The 20,656-nt window shown below is 41.6% G+C and overlaps 1 protein-coding gene across 3 annotated transcripts in view; it reads left to right on the top strand.

Annotated features, from left to right (window-relative positions):
* ago3a (argonaute RISC catalytic component 3a) overlaps window positions 1-20,656 on the top strand; it is a 40,115-nt gene that overhangs the window by 1,871 nt on the left and 17,588 nt on the right. For 2 of the 3 annotated variants that reach the window (XM_086311093.1, XM_086311092.1), the window contains exons 2-9: window positions 12,916-13,087; window positions 13,449-13,569; window positions 13,769-13,977; window positions 15,151-15,287; window positions 19,200-19,334; window positions 19,437-19,524; window positions 20,099-20,246; window positions 20,422-20,541. In XM_086311093.1, the coding sequence (XP_086167219.1) occupies window positions 12,916-13,087; window positions 13,449-13,569; window positions 13,769-13,977; window positions 15,151-15,287; window positions 19,200-19,334; window positions 19,437-19,524; window positions 20,099-20,246; window positions 20,422-20,541 (1,130 nt within the window). Of the gene's footprint in view, window positions 1-12,915; window positions 13,088-13,448; window positions 13,570-13,768; window positions 13,978-15,150; window positions 15,288-19,199; window positions 19,525-20,098; window positions 20,247-20,421; window positions 20,542-20,656 lie in introns of all 3 variants that reach the window. The other variant, XM_086311090.1, reaches the window with a different exon arrangement.

The following is a 20,656-nucleotide window of genomic DNA, read 5'->3' as shown; positions in this document are numbered from 1 at the left end:
GCCTAATGTCTCATTATCATCTCAGCTCCTCTCAGGTGGGACACTTCCCAGCATTGCTAGTAGAAGGGACCACAAGGTGTTTTCCTAGTAACCGAGCACCTACAGTAGAGTAAAACGTGTATGCACAGTGTGCCCTTTGAACTAGAATAAACTTGGCGTGTTCTCACAGGCCAAATGACTAGCTTGTTATCTCCCAGTTAAACAGGCTGTTTAATCTGCCTCTTCCCCAAAAGAAGAAAAGTTAGCCGATTTGCAATTTCATGCAGAGCATACTGCTAGCCAGCCTAACATTAAGTGCATTAAAGAGCGTGCTTCATGCTTTCACTTTGGAAAGCATTAATGCATTAATACAAACAAATAAACAGAGGTAGTTTTAATGTGCAGGTTTGAGGCTTCAGGGTATTAATATTATTGGTCTTCATACTGGTTCACAATCCCATATCACTGACGGCTGCAGTCAGCTCTGTCTGGGTGAATAATTGAAAGGGGGTCTTCCGTCAGTCAGTTAGTCAGTGGCTTGGAGAGTGGTGTGAAAATGCAAATGGATTGCCTGCTGAATTAGAAACTGACAGCGACTCTTCTCTCCAGAACTGGTCTGAGCAGCAGCTTATGTGGTAAGGAAATCATGGCTCTGGAGAGCTTAGCACCAAGGGTGTAATGAGTAGAAGGCTTTTGAGTTTTAAATAAATCAAATCCATTTTGATGTGTTAACTCCACAGCGTGTCCCCAAACACTTTCTCACTTGTTATTGAAGTAATATTACATTATGGCTGAGTTTTTAAGCCAGAACTAGTGATAATGTTCAAATCACGGGCACAGTTATATAGGACTCGTATTTAAAGTAATCTGTATTCTTTTGACACGCAGAACGCAGAGATTTGAAGGTTTCAGTGGCACTGGGGGTGTGACACATCTGAAACCGAGACATCAAACCGCAACACCAACATCTTCCCGTACTATGATATCCATGTGGAGCTGTTAATACCTAGCTCAGATGTTTCACAGATTATATTTAAAATGCATCAGTATGATGGAGGTTTTTCTTGTGTGGCGCTATACAAGAGAGCCTTTAAATAAGCGGTGGGTATTTTGGGAAATACGTTGCTTTAGTGCTGTGATTTGTTGTGCACCCTCTTGTTTGTTCTCCAGTCATCAATCTCTCACGTAACTGTTGGCACAGAAGGAAATAATCACATCAAACACATTGCTTTGCACCTAAATTTTGCTCGCAGCAAATTGAAAATAGCAGTTCAGTCTGCTTCAAATGGGATTAATATATTAAGAAACAACAACAAAATCCGCAAATATGACACCTGTCACTTCCAGCCATCATCTTTCTTCTCATGCTTAATGCTAGATCAACTTCTATGAAGGTAGCATTAACCTGATCTCAGTAATTTCCACTGTGTTGCTGATTTTTAACAACATTATGTAGTGTGTAGTAGTATCCTAGTCAGGAGGGATGCTGAAAGAAGGAAAAAGGGTGTGGAAGAGTGAGGTGAAAGTCAAGATGAAAAGAGGAAGACCACAACGACAGCTCATGTGGTGAAAGAGGGTGAGGGGGAGATGTAGGCAGATGATCCGCTCTGGTGTCCCGTAAAGGGAACAGCTGAGAAAAAGGCTGTCCAGCTGTTTGGTCTGTTTACCTGCATTAGCCAGTGTGATCCAACTTGACGGTTCCCCAGATTTATTCTGACCCTTCTCTAGAGAAAGAAATATTAATTAATCTTATGAAGTACATGGACCGGTTGTTATATAGCCCTTTTTTCTTTTTTTTCTACTGGAGCACTCAGAACAACATACCTCATTCACCCATTCACACTCGGGATCAGGTCAGTATCTTGTCCAAGGATACTTAGGCACGCAGACTGGAGCAGCCAGGGATTGAACCACCAACCTTCCAATTAGTGGATGACTTCTCGACCTCCTGAGCTACATGCCAGAATTTGCACAGTAAACTCATCAATTTGTGGAATTCGGTGCCAGCTGCATCAGAAATTTAAAAAGCAACTCTCTGGCTATAAACTTGGAAATGTTGACGCTCTCAAATAGATCTCCAAAGCCTACGTTAGTTTCTCTGTGAGATTAAAACATTTGTTTGCAAATAAACATAACCTGCTTCTGACTGTAAAACATTTTATGAGGAAATGCAGAAAACTGAATCTTTCTAACCTTTGTATTATTATAAAAGTAATGGCCTTTATTGTGTAGGGGCTGATCAGGCTCAGCGGAGTGCATTAACGACGCCCATTCAGGAAAACCCCTCATATGAAGGTGTTACAGCTCGAGGAGAGCAAAATGATTAAGTCTGTCATTCTGAAAATCCTAAAGACTTGTTGCTCATAGGGCTGCTCGCTTATGGGGGGAAATTATCTCAAGAAGAAACTTGCGTTCAATGAAATGAATTACCTTTAAGTCAAGTGAAAAACTAAAATAGCAGATAGTCTTTATGAAAAGGTCAAAACTACAGGGGGGGAAAGATGTGCTGAATAGGAAATCAAGAGAGTTACTGCCCTGCAAAATAGAGCATGGTAATGGGTTTATCTTGGTTTTCTCACTTTAATAACTGCAAAAGTAGAGTTTGAAATTAAAGATTGATTCCTTGAACAGCTTTAGTGGAAACAACTGTATATATAAACATACTGGGCATATTGAAAGATTTACTGGAAGACAATGAGACGGCACGTACAGTACAGCAGGGGGGGCTCCCCCACCTTCCAGCTGACACACTACACCGAGTAAGCAGGTGGGATTTGAGCTGGCTGGAGATGAGTCAGCTTCACATGAAAGGCAGCCTTGGAAGTGGGTTTTACTGTCCATTAACACATTAATGGGACATGAACTAGTTTAATGAAGAACGACTCTGGAAAATGAGTGTTTGTTTGTCGCACCACCGTCTTGCTTTTGTTCTCTTCGTTTCGTTCCCCACTTGTTTTTCTCACACTCGTGCGTTCGTTTCCCGCTCTTTTTCTTTTCTTTTTTTCTTTAAGTTCACACAGTTACCACCCCCATTCCCTCCCGGGTTACTGCTTCTGTATCCTTCTCTGTGCCCCAGTGGGAAACTCTGCCTTCCCTGTCATTCTCCTTGTACGTTGATTCTCTGTGGATTTTCAGCAGACAGTGGGGTCGGCTTTGAGGGAGGGCTTAGTACTTGATTTGCAGTCTCTCCTCATAATGCTCAGTTCATTCAAGCAGCCTGCTGACAATAGGCAGTCCCCGTCTAAAACCCCAGCCACCCATAATGTTAACATTGGTATATTGTTGCTGGTTTCTATGGAGAATGCAATTTAGCATTGCTTTTTAGTTGTTTTGTAGGGAGTTTTTTTTTTCTGTTGTTGTTGTTGTTGTTTTATTGACCAAAGCTTCCTAAAAACATCTTTCTTTATTTTAAACAGAATATAATCTCTTAATGTAATATGGAAATGGTAAGTGTTGGCTGTTGTTGGAACGTCGCCACCGCTGCTGTCTTGGTTACAGAAAATAGATGCGACGAGGAGGCTTAGATCTGACTGTTAAAAGATTTATAAAATAGGTTTAATTTGACTGAGACCATAAACTCAGGAGGAAAATGTTTAGAGGTCAATGCAAATGACTTTTTTTCCATGTGCTTCTACAGGACAGAAGGTCTTTTTGTAGCCATAGCTGTTTCCATCTGGTGGCATTCAGATAAAACACTGGTTTAAGGCACTTCTGCTTCATTTTTGCGACCCGGAAGCTAGGTCTGTTTTTGGTCTGTTCATTCCTCAACTGAGGAGAATAAAGGTTGCTGTACTCTTGCCTTTTATTGTTGCGTTTCCCAAAATAAAATCTGATAAATAAGCTATCAGAACCATTTTAACATCATCCCTTAAATGCTGTGGTCCTCTTATTTTCATTGAAAAAGTGTTAGTCATGTGTTGCAGTAGTATACTGGGCGGCAACTCTGTATGACACATGTTTTGGGCTTGCAGCTAGTGGGTGTGCATTTTGTGAAAAGCTAGAGGTCTGTGATGTGTCACCTTGCCCTCTTTTCCACCTCCACCTTCCCCCCCTTTTTCCCCCCCCCTTCCTGAGATCTGTTTTTGGGGGGAGCTCTAAGGGTCTCATTTTTCTTTGGGGGGGTGATATGGAGAGGAAGAAGGGGGCGGGTGGTGACTGAGATAGGGAAATGTGTCTGTGTGCTTTGTTTTTGAGCTCACTGGAGAAAAAACAGAAGTATATTGGTTAATCAGTTCCAGCAGACTATCTTCATTATTATTCCATTCGGCATTGACAAGAGAGCTGTCAATAGGCAGTCACGTAAGGTAGAGGTGCATTTGTTTGGAAAAGAGGAGGTTGATTTAAATGCTTCTCAGGTGATGTAATGACAGAATAATTCAGCAGAACCAGAGGGAGTCATTTAAGAGGCCAGTGATTCCCTTCATTTCTACCTTCTGCTGATATGTTAGAGGACTACATAAATTTTTCAGTACGATCAGAAGTCAGTCATTTCTGATTGTTGGCCTTTGGCCTCAGACATGTATTTAGTAGATCTAAAACGTTAAGCTGAAGACTTTAAACAGCCATTTTGAACTCTCTTTGTATAAATGTGGGAAATTAGACTAAAGGAAAAGCGTACATGGCCAGAGGCTAAACGATACGTTGATGCTTATTTCATTTGTCTCGGTTGTATCAAGGTGTTAACTGTGTAAATAATTCAAAACCTTTAGCTCTAATTATATTAACTATTATTTATTAAAGTCCAGTTTTAAAACAAACTTTTAATGTAAGCCGGTTCTTATTAACACTTTAACACAACATCAAGTGTTGCTCTGTTTCGGTTGTAGTTAAGCTATTAGATTGCTCCATCCACTTTTCCACTCAGCCTGGACTAGTAAAACGGAAAGCCCCATTTAGCCTGCCTGAATAAATTCTCCCGGTCATTTTAACACAGCTAGGACTTTTTGTGTGTAAGTACACACATCTATCTACATATGAATAAATGTATGTATAAAATATGCGTAAGCTGAGTCAGTAAGACGGCCTAATGCCAGTGAGTCAGAAGAATTTTCTCATAATAAATGATTCCTGAGGGGTGAGGGGTACTTTACCCTGACCTCTTCTTGGAACAAAACCAGTTGTTACAGTTTTGAAGGTAAATTTTTAATTGTTGCTTAATAATTTTGGGCCTTCGTGTTTATGTATTGATTTTTTTAGTTTTCCCCCTCTCTTTCAGTTTCATAGTTGGTGAATGTTATCAGTCTGTGACCTTTCTGAACACCAGCCAGGCCAGTTTGGCACGGAAACTCTTTCTCTGCACATACTTGGTATGCAAATTATGTAGTTTGGTATTTTCTTGCTGATTTTTCTTGGAAAAAATGCGTCACGTAGATGGCAGCATATGTTACCCTAAAACCTGTACATCTTGATATTCTGGAGGGAAACCTTCAGTCTTGGCATTCACGTGGACGTTACTTTGGCACATAACACCCAACTAAACACTGTTGCACACTCTTACCAACAAGGCATTGGCACCCACTCTCCCTTCAAATTCTCGAGATCCCAATTTAATTGAGTTTCCCCGAGTTTAGCTTGAACAAACTTGAGCTACATCCACCAACAATGTCCCAGCCACCACAGAATACAGTATCTCTTGAGGTCAAAGCTGTTTTGAAGATACAAGAGGAACCGTTACTATGTTAGGGAAGTGGCTTAAACGTGGTTGGTTGGTGTACATTGTTCAGCGTTAATTGTGAATTCACAGTTATCCACGTGAACCTCCTGATCTCCTTGTCTTTCTTTGTTGAGCTTTCAGGCACAGGGAGAAAATTCAGGCTCCACAAAGAAATGCCTGGAGATCTGGTAGAGCAGGTCATTCACTGATCAGGCGGTTGGTGGTTCAATCCCTGGCTTACTTGCCCTTCTAGTTTGCAATTCAAAGTGTTCTTGGGTAAGATACGCAATGCCCAGTGCATCCACTGAAGTGTGAGCACGTTCTTGATGGTTACATTTTATTTTTATTTATTTATTTTTTAAGAGCACTGTATTTATGTGTGAATTGATGAACATAACATGTATTGGCTTTAATGCTTGGAGTAGAAAAGTGCTATGTAAGTGCTGGTCTATTTAGCCTTTTACTCTGACTTCCAAAACATGCATGGTAGCTTATTCTAAATTAGTTGTCAGCTTGAATGCAAGGTGGATTGAGCACTTAAGTGCAGTGTGAATCTCTGCGAAAAGGCAAAATGTGGCTTGTAGTGTAACCTGCTTTGAGTGGTCAGATTAGAAAAGCTCTGGATAAACTCCAGTCGCTTCATTTTATTCCTCCACACAGTCAGGCTCGTAAACTGTGCGCTGATAATGAACTGGATGGTCTCATTCCTCTTTTACCTGGAAGATTTTGCGTCCGTGATTTCCAGAAAAAAACCCTCAGATTTTATTACTGACTGTTTGCAGAGGAAGTGATGTGTCTGGAGTATATTTGTGTATGGTTTGTTCTTTGCAAGTTTGAATTTTAATCTGCATTTGTGAATGCGAGGGTGTACCTTGCCTTTCACCTGTGACAGCTTGAATAGGCTCCAGCACTCCAATGATCCTGAATTGGATAAGCAGAAGAAGATGGATGGATTGAGTGATTTAAAAAAAAAAAAAAAAAAAAAAGTTGGTAGTAATGATTGAAATCCATTGCATTCTTGTAATAATTACTTTAATTAATAAATTACTTTAACATCCACTCTTTAGCTCACGTTCTGCTTCAGTTTGTTCTCGTGTCTGATCAGGGACTCGTCAGCCTGTCAGTATGTGGCATCTTGTTGGTGTCTATCCGTGGTAGAGAGTGGCAGCGACTCCCTTGGGTGCCAAATGCAACACTCTTGAGATTGATGAGGGTGGAAGAAGAAGGGAGGAGTCTGGCTGTGAATGGTGTGCATCAATCCTTGCTGTCAGTCTTTCTGCGTATGTCTGAGTGTGTGTGTTTGTGTGTGTGTGTGTGTGTTTCTAGGATCTGGGTGTTGGGACTGACGCCATTGTGCCTGGCCACTGAGCACTCTCCCTGTTCCCACAGCGCTGGCCTCTCCGGATTAGAAACACAACAGCTGTATTGTGTGTGTGTGTGTGTGTGTTGGTGTGTGGACATGTGCACTCGTTAGTAGCGTGGACGTTTGTGTACTGGGGGATGTGGCTGAGGGAGTTAGCAAGGACTGGATGTCAGCCGAGCTTCTCACCAGCTAGTTATTCTGGCTCTGAGCCCACTGTGTACAGTGTGACTGTGTGGTGTTGCAAAGCAGCGGAGTGAAATGAGTTCACATTGCTGAGATGTTTCTTGAAAATATTCATACTCTAAGAAAGGCATCTCAATTATTGGTTTGTGATATAATGTTTACTTGTATCTTATTCCATGTGCACCACTGCAGAGCAGTGTGGCACTGATGGCTCAGTAGGGTTGTTTACAATTAATAAAACCAAATATCTTCACTTGTCTTTGCCAAAGGTTTTCTAGTAATACAAAGAAGCCACTAAGGCATCTAATTTAATATCAATGACTGCGTGTGGATTCTTATTTATTTCATCATGATGTGACGATGTAAAAGGAGGCGGAAGTGCTTTTGTGTGAGCTGAGTTGGGAACAAATTAAACACGTTCAGAGAAATGCTCACTGTAATCTTTAATAAGCTCTTAAATAGGTCTAAATTCAGAGGAAATGGAACCAAAAAAACCAGGTTTAATCTTGATTAGTCGATCTGTGTTAATTGGAAGATTAGCTTAAGTTGTAGCAACATTTCACATAAGCCAATTTTACACATGAACCCCACATAATGTTGGCAGAATCGGTTTAAGCAATCGTCCTGTTTTCTTCACTCTCATGTAAAACAAACATGGAAATTGTCACTGTGACCAAGATTCAGTGTTCTACACATTACAAGTGCCACATAGTGCTAAAGTGAAGATGTTAAAGAAGTATGAATGAGAAACTGTTAAAACTATTTAAAACATGATAATGATAAACGATAAAGACGTCTGAATGCAGCGTGCTTTACATGCAAGAGATGAATTGTGTTGCAGAATGTCTGGTGTGCAAAGAAATGAAAAATAAAGCAAATGTTCTCTGAAAGCTTAAACTGTCAAGATTCACAGCTGTCTTTGGAACTTATTATATTTAAACATGGTGTAAATTGTGGATGACACATTTGTTAATGTTAATCTTTCAAAACAATATTTAAAAACTTATGTCATTGAAGAAATCTGCTATCAGTGAAACTACGGTAGATTAATTCAGGTTCTGAATTTTTCAAGCACAGAAAAAATGGAAATGGTCATTTGTCATTGAGCCTGTTGCTAACAGAAAATGCTACTTCGATGTGGGACGGACTGTCATTTGTTAGGTGTTTGGTTTTCACTTTGAAAAGCCTTGTATTACTTTTTACCCTCCCAGCCGTTGCAGGCTGATGGGGTATTGGCGTCACTGTGCTGGGTGGGCAAGCGACGTGGCCACTGAAGTTTGTGACTGTGATAACTTGAACAAGGTGATGCGGCAGTTTCAAATTGATACTATGGGTATATCTATTAGGATGTTGAGAGGTAGCACTGGTGGCCACTAGTATTTCTCTTAAATGTGGAGATGCCTAACATCTCAGCCCTGTCTCTGGCCCCTCATCCCAAATAGGTCGCAGCAAATGGCTGCTACTCCGTGAGCCTGGTTCAGCCAGAGGTTTCTCTCTGCTAAAAGGCAGTTGTTGTTTTTTTTTCTTGCCACTGTCGCCAAGTGCTTGCTCATAGGGGGTCATCTTGGGGTTTTCACTTTATCATTGTAACGTCTTTACCTTACGATATAAGTGCCTTGAGGCAACTATTGTGATTTGCCGCTACATAAATAAAATTGTATTATGGAGCTTTGTAAGATTTGGCAACATTTTAGAACCTCTTAAATGGCAGTCCATCCATTTTCTTCTGTTTGTCTAATTCAGGGTTGCAGTTGGGCCGGAGCCTATGCCTGTCATAGGGCAAGAGGTAGATTGGTGACCTGTCCAGGTTATAATCTGTCACTCTCACATTCACACCTAGAGCCAATTTAGTGTTGCTAAGAATAACCTGACATGCATGACTGTGGGAGGAAGCCATAGTACCCACAGAGAACCCTCGCAGAAGCACGGCGAAACTCTGCACACAAAGGCTCCAGTTGATTTGAATCCAGGTTTGTTACCCAGACGAAGCCATGTTAGCGAGAAAAAATACAAATAAATCCAGTCTTTAGCACACTCATTGTCTTAAATAACTGCCCTAAAATTAAAACAAATAACTGATCCCAGGGCTTAAAAACCTTTTTTTTTTTTTTTTTTTTTTTCCTTTTTTTTTTTTTTTTTCTCAACCAAAAAAATTAAATACATGAATGAACGTAGATTATTATTTTTTTGACTTTTTGCCCTCTTTTACTTTGCACATTACAGCCTGGGGGAAAACATACTTATAGATTACATCTACTCTCTTCTGTTTAAGACGTCCTTCCTGTAATTACCTAATAGTGCACAGTGCACAAATACACATGCAGCGTGGTATTTTTCAACTTGCCGAGGTTTCCTCGAACGCTTACAGATGCTGAGTCTACAAAGACTTGGTAACCGTTTTGATGTACACGTCTGTGGTTCAGATTTCACTGTTTGTAAAGGCAAACTGTAACAGGCGCTCCGCCAGCAGTCAAAGACTTTAATGCCCTCTGCACATTTTGATTATCATTTCGTGTTTTTTCCTCTATAGATGTTACTGTAAATTAGTGTATCATGCTTGCGTGTTGTGGGTTGTACAGCTTCCCACACACCTAGCAAGCCCCAAGTGTCCCCAAGGTTTGATTGTCAAGGTCTGAGTCATCGTATAAAACTATCAGTACTTAGTTGTCATGAACGTCTTGCTGAGAGTTACCTCTAAGTCTTTTATACTGGTACTGTGGTTTTTAAAATTTTTTTTATAACAAAGCGTGAGATTTGTACTGCTCTCACGGTCACTCCACCACCATCTTCAGTTAAACTTTCCTCTCAGGCCTTCTTGTTCCTGCTTTTGTCGATAACTCCGTTTGTTATGTCTGTCTGTGGAGGGAACTGAGATGCAGCTTTCAGGAGAGAAAGATGCAGGGAGAGATACTTGGCCTGTTGCTGAATGATCGGGGTCAGGGTGGCTATTTGGAAAATGCTGTAAAAACACATCTGTGTGCCATGCTTGGTAAATTTTCAGCATCACAGCATGGTGCCTGCCATGCGCGTAATGTTGTGAGGTCCCATCTATGTTCACAGCAAGCAGTAATCGCTGCAAATGCATACTTTGGCAGGTTTTATTCATCTGCAGAAATCTAAGTAGATTATATAAAAGGAAAAAATCTTTTGGTTTCTTTTTGCTGTGCACAAGAAGTTTGGGGCTTAAGGAAACTTAAGTTTTTTGAATTGTTTCTGTGGAGATTTTCACTTTGCATGCACCATTACATGATCTCAAAACATTTGCAAAAGTGACAGACTCGCCCATAATCGCGATTCACAGGAAGCTAAAGAATGCAGAGGCCGTCTAGCCAAATACCACAGTGATGGGACCGGTGTTTTGATTACAGCGGCACAACTTGTTTCGATGCCACGACGGCATGACTGCAGGAGGCAGGTTGATGGGACGTTTAGCTTCAAAGAACTAAACGTTTGTTTCAGGAAGACGTGACATTTGTGCGAAATGCCAGAAATGGTAACTAATTGTGTAACGTGGGAAAGATAAGGCCCTTCTTTCAGCAAAACCACAGCTACAAATTACTGTACATCCGTGTGTGGTTTTCATATCGAAACAAAAGTAAGTGGTAGGGGTGTGTGTCTGTGTGTGCAATGCCACAGCTTGTTGCTCTGTGGTATGCCTTTTTTTGTTTTTGTTTCTTCGTTTCTTTTTTCTTTCTTTTTTCTTTTATTCACTGCAAGACCCCATCATTGCTCCTGTAATTCACTCACTGCATAATCCAGGAACAGGATGCTCAAGTATGTGTTTCTGTGCCTGTGGTGGCTCTGTGACTCACACTGAATGGAAGTCAGAGGTAGATGAAAGCTAGAAAAAGCCAACTCTGCCTACTATAATCCTACCACTCCCTGCCACCCCTCTAATACTTCCCAACCTCACTGGGACCGTAACAAAAAAGAAGCGTTCTTATTAATGAAGAGCTTCTGGAAGTTTGTATCAAGGACTGGAATTTGTGGAATTGGCACACACCTTTTCTTGCTTTCATTCAGACTGATCAGCATGTCTTCCTCCTCTTTTCTGTTTCGCCTGTGTGTCTCAAATCAGGCTTACCTCACAAGTTTCACTAAGGGGCCCAAGGGAATTACCATTACAAAGTACGTGTGCACATAGTTTTGTGTGGGAGAAACGACCACGACAGGAATTCCAGACTTCTCTTTTTCAGCATTTTACCCCAGCAGCGATTTCAAACAAGTGGCCTTTACCCTCCATCAACCCTGTTAGCCTTCACTCCAGAGCCCACCAGGGGAGCAACTGAAAAATTGAGCAGGGCAGAGAGCACCAGCTTCCAAAGCCCGACTGTAAATAAACAAGCTCACGTTGTCTGCTGATTCGTCACAGAAGGTTTCTGTTTCTGTTGTGGAGAGGTTTTTATGAACTTCCCTTCAGCTGGGCCCTCAACCCCAGTATCACCCACAGATGTCAGAAATGTGCAATGAATCACAAACGTAATATGACTCATGTTTCAGTGACACATTGGGGGCAGAGCCCCAGGCATTGAAAACTGAAAAAAGTGGTTGTGAAGAGGCATGCATAAAGCGAGTCTCTCTGGAGTTTTTGTGTAAAAGTGTCTCTTGTATAACAATATCCTAGTGAACTGTGGCATTATAAGTTGAATCCAAACAGTGCATTGGCACATCAGCATAATCGTTTGGGCCGTGTGAAGGCAAGCCTCAGCAGAGCCAGAAATAGCCCTGACATGAGCGTGGTGCATTAAGTTGAACAGAACGCTCCGTTTCTGGATCAAAGTGACTCATGTCAAAGACATCTCTTGGTGTTGGTGTGCGCATGTTCTCTTAAGACCAAATGTGTGATCTGTGTCGCACACAGGTCAACTGCCCAACACGTGTTTTTCGTTCTCTTAGTGCTACACAACTAGCCTTCATTAATATTGCGCGGTGCTGTTGTAGTTCCAGGAGAAAGTTGAATCATTGTTTTTTCCTGCTCCTCCTTGAGTTGGCAGATCCTGTTAAAAGTCATCTGAAATGTGACGACAGTCATGTCGGAGGGATGTGAAGTCACAACGTTGAGTTTGTTTATTTTCTTTTTCTTCGCGGTCTTTCTGTTGTTTGTTGTTATTTGGATGAGAGATTTCTTATGATAGAAGCTGTTGTCTTGCATCATTGAATATGTTGGTCATCAAGAGTATTTCATCTGGTGACTCATGCACCTCCTCATTCAGATTCTGTATATAGTTAAAATGAGGCGGACACATGTTTCATTGTGAGTCGATGTGTCATGAAGCACATGTCAAAGAGCTTACATGTCTGTGGGTTTTTCTCACTCTTTTTTTTTTTTTTTTTTAAAGTATGACAGTATTCAGTACACAGTCATTACTATTTCTTTACTAGATGTTTCCCTGCGTATCTGCATCATCTCTAGACTTTCCTCTGTATGCAGGATTACGGTAAGTTCTAAGTGTTAGATGTGGTTTCACTGAGTGTAGCATGTTTGTTTATTAAAAAACATAAAAGTACCTTTTAATTCATCGTGCATCTTCTTTCTTTCTTTCTTTTTTAAATGAATAAATAATTGCTTGTGTCAAAAATGAAACTCCAAGCAAATAATGTAATATCTTCTAAGGAGTATATTGCTAAATCTAATCACCTTTTAGACTTTACTGAAGATAAACTAAAGGTCTGAAAATGCTAAAAGTTCCAGGATGTGTATCAACCTCACATCATCTTTTAATTTACCCCCCCTCAGGAGCCGTTGGGGCCCAGTCCCTGTTCTCCATGCCTCGGCGGCCTGGCTATGGCACCATGGGGAAGCCAATCAAGCTGCTGGCCAACTGCTTCCAGGTGGAGATCCCCAAGATGGATGTCTACCTCTACGAGGTGGACATCAAGCCTGACAAGTGCCCACGGCGAGTCAACAGGTAAGATTGATCCACTGGCTGCTTTCTGGAAAACCTCTCACATGCAATATTTACATTAGCTACATTTCTCGTTCTAATCCATCATGAAATATTGAGCAGCTTGAAGTGACCTAGCACTTGCCAGAGCGTACCTGAAGTTGTTGTACACAGAAGATATTGTTTGTGTTGTACAGGAGGGGCACGGGATGAAAGCAAAATCTAATGCTAGCTTTTTTAGCCTGGCTTATAGCTGCCAACTGCCGCTTCTGTCCAGTGGAGAGCTCACAGCACACAGTGTAAAGTTGTGCCTGTTACTTCTGTCGGCATGCACTTTTTACAAGAGACAGAACAACTGCAAATCCTTTGTGTTCATCTTGTGCAGGGAGGTGGTTGACTCTATGGTGCAGCACTTCAAGGTGACAATCTTTGGGGATCGCAGGCCAGTCTACGATGGAAAGAGGAGTTTGTACACAGCCAACCCACTGCCTGTGGCACCCACGGGGGTGAGCTGCAGAAAAGACACAGACACAAAGGAGACAAACGCTCCTTTTTCTTCAGTGCAAACTGAATGTACTCAGACACACAATCTCAGCTGCTCATTATCACCTTAAGTGAGAAACGATGCATCCCTGCGGTTGTTAAAGAACGTAGACGATGTTCAGAGCATCAATCTGTCTGCACTCCTTTTGTTTTGGCCCACAGGTGGACCTGGATGTCACTCTCCCAGGAGAGGGAGGGAAAGATCGGCCCTTCAAAGTTTCCATTAAGTTCGTGTCTCTCGTCAGCTGGCACATGCTCCACGAGGTGCTGACTGGCCGCAGCATGCCTGAACCCCTTGAGCTGGACAAGCCTATCAGCACCAACCCTGTACACGCAGTGGACGTAGTACTGCGAAACTTGCCCTCCATGAAGTGAGCTGCTTATTGCTGTCATGTTTTGTTTTTTGTTTTTTTCTTGAATGATTTCCTTATAATACCATGTAAGATAACTGGCAGATAAAGTTATGGAATGAACTTAAATTAGGAACGTTTTCATCCTTAATTTACTTTTACCTTCTGTACTTTCTTTAGCTTCATCTTCAGTCACCAAACACAGACATTGTAAAATCCAATCCCTGAGATACTCATAGCAAATACAATGTATTTATTTTGTCCTAGTAGCACTAATATCAGCACTCCGATCCCAGCGGAAATCAAACACGGCTGACACGGTCGCTCACAAGCACCTTACCACCTTTCATTCAGTATCGCTTCCCTAAGGCTCAGCAAAAGCACAGTTGAACACAATATTGCCAGAGCTGTAATGAAAACCTTTTTCAAAGCATTATTAAAAAGTGGTAATATCGACACCTTTCATTTAGCTGTGCTCACAGGTTCTGGCAGCCCGGTATTACATTGGCATTTTGACACATTGCAAATGTAGGATTTGCAAAGACGAATGAGACCTATATACAATACATAATGAGTCTTTTTGGACGGGTAATAGGAGGTTAATGGGTCCGGGCAATGTTACCACCCTCTCATCTCGCTGATGTACTTTCAGGCCATATTGAACAGCAGCTGAATGTGACTCCGCATAAATTCATATTAACCTACATTCTCAATTCAAGCTAATTTTACTTTTTCCTTCATCTTCAACACAGATTTCTTTTGCTCCTATTTGACCTTTTGTTTTTCAGGCATAGCCGTGAGATCATGGTATGCTAATCCATATGAGCCAAAAATTCAGGCTGCTCTAAATGCTCTGCTTTAGGGCTCTTGATGATGTAATTGAGAGGGGATATCTTAATATTGCTATCTCAGGTACACAGCATTGGCCTCAGTCACTTACTTTTATAATCTTCTGTTTGCAACTGTCAGCCAATCAGAAGAAAGCTGGCTTGATTAACAGGTGGCTTAAAGGGAGAATTGCTAAAACACCTCCTTACAGACACGGTCAGTCTGCATCAAGCTGCAGATTTATATACTGTTAGTCATATATAGAGCTACTCTACTAGAGCCCAGAAAAAAATTGTGGAGCTGGAAATGAGTATGATTGGGTTCCCTTTAATATCAAACTTATAATTCCCCGTTTTCTGCATCTAGGTACACTCCAGTGGGCCGATCCTTCTTCTCTGCTCCAGAAGGCTACGACCATCCTCTGGGAGGTGGGAGGGAAGTTTGGTTTGGTTTCCACCAATCTGTGCGCCCTGCCATGTGGAAGATGATGCTAAACATTGACGGTAAGAACAAAAACCCAGTGTTTTCCTTGCCATCATTTTTTTTTTTTTTTTTAATTCTTGACTCAAAAACAAAAGAGTAAAGTCCATATTCCTCATATTACTAAATATTGAAAAATGCCCAACACCCACAGCCTCTTCTTTGTAATTCAATTTTTGGTTGTTTACAGTCACAAATCAATTTTGCCGTTTCACTTTTGCAGCTGGGGAAGCTGGATTATAATATCAAGTCTCCATGTTACAGTTTTTATAGAGTTTTTGCACATGATCTTTCCACTTTTTATTTGAAGAAATGTAATGACTTTATTGGACAAAACTTTGACATGCTTCTTAATAGATGCATGTCAAACTTTATTTGTTTCAATAGCAATGATGGGGTCTGGCAGGCTCACTTCATGCTGTACTGAGGGCCTAATGTTTTCATGAATACCTTCTGTAGTCTAAAGAGAAACTTAGGCCACGTTCACACTGCAGGCGAAAGCGCATCAAATCCGACTTTTTGGACCCTATGCGACCCATATCCGATCATGGTATGACCGTGTGAACCGCACAAATCTGATATTTTAAAATCCCATCTGAGTCACTTTAGTATGTGGTACTGAATCCGATACATATCTGTTTCAGAAAGCGACTGCTGTTTGAATGGTCATGTCGCATTAAATCCATCTTTTACGTCACTGACACAAGACAGACGCCAATTATCAGCGCCGGAGAAGACATCGTGAATGTTTCCTGGCCATCCAGTGTAGATGTTAGTGAAACTGTTGGGAAGACAACATTGGAGAAACGTTAACATTTTATTTGTACTGTATGATCTGCAGATTCTGACAGAAATCTGCAACTATCCTTTGAAGCACCGCTCCTCTCTAAAACTGCAATAAGGATCATTATTAGGCCATATGTAAATAACAAAATAACTTTATAACTTAAAGCAAAATTGGGAAACGTAAAGTCAGGAACAAGTCTTTATATTAAGGGCCATCAGTCAAACAATATTTTTTGGTCTGGTCTAAACAGAGCGCGTTGTGTGTGACGCCTTCTTTTGCGCATGCGGGCCGCTTTGAGGGTTCACACTAGAGCGCGTTTGCTGTCACATTTTATTTGTAGTGTGAACGAGCAGACAAAAACATCAGATTTGAGCATTAAGACCTGCAGTGTGAACATAGCCTTAAAGATGAGCTTTTTGCTCTTGTGTTGTCACGCAACCAACCTCGAAACTCCTGCTGTTTTATGTTCAGTCACCGGAAAACCGATTCGATTTGTTAGCGTCGAGTTAATTCTGTTGGCTAAATGTGGGTTGTTTGGAAATGAGTAGAACTGTTGAAAATCGAAATCAATAATTGGCTCTAGCTTGAGCTTCCTATCAGTAGAGAAACATAACACGAGACAATGCACTACAATTTCAATCTGTTGTTATTTGTGGAAAAATATGTGGCAGAGGGGATGGCAGAGAATGTGTCCTGCCATATGCACACCGCAGGAGGCTTGTGGAGATTGTGTCTGGCAGGGCTGCTGATAAGAGAGTGTGTGAGTGTGAGCGAGAGAGCGCCTAAGGAACACGGAGGAAAGTGGGTTCTTGGCTGGATGGGAACTGACTAGTTTGTTGCTGTGGAGACGGAGAGAAGCATGTATGTGTGTGCTTGTGCTGTTGTGCCTACATATATGAGACTAGTGGGTGTTTCTGGGGTCAGGAGGGTAGCTGTGTGGAGCGTTTCCTTGAGACAGCTTTTGTTTAGTTCTAAGTGCTTGAAGCCGCTGTCTCTTTTGGAGCAGCTCTGCTGCTCTCTGATTTTTTTTGTCTTCTTTGGCCTCTTGTACAGAACACTTGGCCACCTGAAGTGTCTTGTCTGCTCTTCATCAGCAAACTAGAACTCCGACTCTTTGCAAACCATTCACATGCTGCATTGTATATTTGTAAAGCAAAGTAGTAAGCCTGCCTTAAATAGCCAAGCACGAAGGAAACTAACACTACCTCCCACAGTCTGCATTTTGTGCGTGTAAGTACTCTCAACAGCTACTTCATTAAGTACACCTATTCAATTGGTCTTTAATGTTAAAAATCTAATTGGCCAAATACATGTCAGCAACTACTTTAGTCATGGTCAGAACGACCTGCTGCGGTTCAAAATGAGCATTAGAATAAGAAACAAATGTTATTTAAGTAACTTTGAGTGTAGTCTGACATCAATGGAGCATTTACAAACTGCTTCAAATCAAATGACTCAAATAGCTACTCTGTATGCAGAAGAGCACCTGTGAAGACACAACACATAGAATCTTAAAGTAGATGAGCTACAGCAGCAGAATTTTGACCCTACCCCATGAATGGAGGTAGGGTCAGAATTTGGTGAAAACAACATGAAGGAATGGATCTGTCCTGCCATAAATCCTTGGTTCAGGCTGCTGCAGGTGATGTAATCGTGTGGGGGATATTTTCTTGGACTACAGGAGTATTGATGCTGACCATGTCAATCACCACAGTATACTTCTGATGGCTGCTTCCAGCAGAATAGCATGCCATCTCACAAATCTCAGATCATCACAAATTGGTCTCTTGAACATGACGATGAGTTCACGTATATCTCAATCCAATAGAGCAGTAGGAGATTCGCATCATGGATGTGGAACCAACGACTCGGCAGCAACTGTTTGATGCCATCATGTAAAAATGGACCACAATCACTGATGAATGTTTCCAGCACCTTGTTGAGTCAGTGCTGTGAAGAATTAAGTCAGTTCTGAGGCAAAAAGAGGGTCCAACCCGATACAAGCAAAGTGTATTTAATGAAGTAGCCAGTGAGTGTAAATGAAATTATTTTAATTGCAGAGCAGTGAAATCTTTTTAAAAGTTTTCTTTTACTTCGGTGACTCAGACACTTCTGCGCATAGATAATGAAAACAGAATGCGTGGGAAGGTAAGCTAAGCGTCATAGATGTGCGTTTTTAGTGTTTTCAGAGACGATGTTGATGACCACGCATCACTAGATTACGTCTCAAGATTCTCATCCTCACCGCCGCACTTCTCCATCTCCCCGTGTCCATTTTTGGGTTTCCTTTGATCTGGCTTTTAGTTTTGTCATACCTGTTCTTTTTTTGTTTCCCCCTCTCTCTCATCTCACAGCTACTTTTATGTGCTTATACACAAGGTGCTAATGCAAGGTAGCCTCCACATCCCCTTCTGCATGAATCATGCTTCCTGCGCTGTGTGGTTACCATGCACATTTTGAATGAACATCAGGAATACACTTTGTTCCTTTTGGAGTCTTTGCTGTTATAGCTCAGCTGGTCTTTATATGGTGATTTTGGTCCTTTACTGTCAGGTTTTGACTTAAGCGTTTATTTATTTTTTATTCTTATCTCTACTTGAAAACAATTTCTTTGGGAAGTGCCGCGAGTGTCCCATTGGCACATACCTCCACTGCCTGCTAACCGTGCACTGAAAAGGCAGAAGTGTCACCACTTGTTCTACTCACGAAATTTGGTTTCCTGTGACTTCTTTCTCTTCATCAAATTGAAAGTGAATTTGAACGCTGGTGTCATTTTGTCACCTTAGAGGAAATTTGGTGTAGATGACGAGCTTTTCTTGACGTCATGAAACTTTCGAAATCGCTGTAAAAATGGTGGCTGTACTGGATGTTTTCCATGGGTGCACCAGAAGACGAACTTGAAAAGGGAAATTGGCAAAGAAAAAGAAAGTAATGCTAAATGTTCTTTCTGTTGATTGGACAGCCTTTTATTTTTTCTGATGTTGATTCCTGTCCAGTAATAAACAAAACATGATTTTTGACTGGATATAACTTTTTTCTCTTTCTCTCTCTTTCAGTTAGATATTGTTTGCAGTGCGTCATATTCATTTTTCTTTTTTTTTGTTGTTCCTAAATGACACTAGTTGTTTTTTTTTTTTTGCCTTTGCAGTGTCTGCCACAGCCTTCTACAAAGCCCAGCCAGTGATCCAGTTCATGTGTGAAGTGCTGGATATTCACAACATCGACGAGCAGCCTCGGCCTCTCACAGACTCGCACAGGGTCAAATTCACCAAAGAAATCAAAGGTGACGAGTTGAGTTCAAATCGGATTAAACTGGGACTCCACGAATCACAGCTCTTCATACAAAAGCAAATACTTAATGGTAACACTTTGTATTATTCACCAGGTTTAAAGGTGGAGGTGACGCACTGTGGAACCATGCGGAGGAAGTACCGCGTCTGCAACGTGACCCGTCGACCTGCCAGCCATCAAACGTGAGTCAGCCTCTGGGGCGGGCAAGGGAATAGGAGCCACTGCGAACAGTGTGCGAGTGAGATGAAGGCAGGGGAAACCAGAGGATGTGTTCACCGAATCACTACCAAAGAAACCAGATAATGGCTGACTCATCCGACAACCATGCGCTCGATGTTAGTCATCCCTTCGTGAGGCAGCTGTGTGGCTGCAGTGTCGGGACTGAACTGCTCTCTGTGCCATGACTACAGTTTGATTATTTTTTTTAAAAGGGAAATTATCTCAGAAAGAGTGATTTGTCAGTTTAAGCCCGACAAAAACACATGTGGATCTAAGCTTGGTAGTTATTGCTTACTTCCCTAAGCCATTTCTTTCATCCTGAAACTGACAATAAACCAAATATCTATTTAAAAACAAATAAAAAAAATATGTTAAGACTTTTAGCAGTTGAATAGCTTTGCATTTGCAGAGGGATGACCTTCTGTCTGTCACTTGCACATTAAGCAAATTAATAACGAAATAATGCGCGGGGCGCTTGACATAGCTCACATCAATTAACATTTGCATTGCTCTTGACAAAAACTCTCCTCTCTGCAGGTTCCCTCTGCAGCTGGAGAATGGGCAGACTGTAGAGCGTACTGTAGCCCAGTACTTCAGGGAGAAGTACAACCTGCAGCTCAAATATCCACATTTACCCTGTCTACAGGTGGGCCAGGAGCAAAAGCACACCTACCTGCCCCTAGAGGTGAGAGAAAAGAAGCTGCATTTCCACTCAGTTATGGGGGGGGTCCGACAGTAACTATTAAATCAAGCATGATGGTCTGGTGGGCAGCTCCCAGAGCAGCTGAAGGAAAAAGCTCCGGTTTGCCCGGGGGGGAAGAAAAAAGGAAAGCCTCTTATTTGCTTTTGTTTCCTTGCAGGTGTGTAATATTGTAGCTGGTCAACGGTGCATCAAGAAGCTGACAGATAATCAGACCTCCACTATGATCAAAGCCACAGCTCGCTCTGCACCTGACAGACAGGAGGAGATCAGCAGGCTGGTGAGTTCTGGAAATGCCCTCTGAATACGGCTCTCCTGTCTTCTACATGCACACGGTTTGAATATAGGAAATTACAATAAAGGGCTGTGTTTTAAGAATTGTCTGTTCAGTAGAG

Source organism: Aulonocara sp. 'chitande type north' Nkhata Bay, linkage group LG11, assembly GCF_057382095.1.
Source record: "Aulonocara sp. 'chitande type north' Nkhata Bay isolate Kocher_YH1m ecotype deep benthic linkage group LG11, A_spYH_male_GT1.1, whole genome shotgun sequence".
Classification (NCBI taxonomy): Eukaryota; Metazoa; Chordata; class Actinopteri; order Cichliformes; family Cichlidae; genus Aulonocara; species Aulonocara sp. 'chitande type north' Nkhata Bay.
Note: the sequence above shows the minus strand (reverse complement) of the source record. Positions and strands in the feature narration are given on the sequence as shown.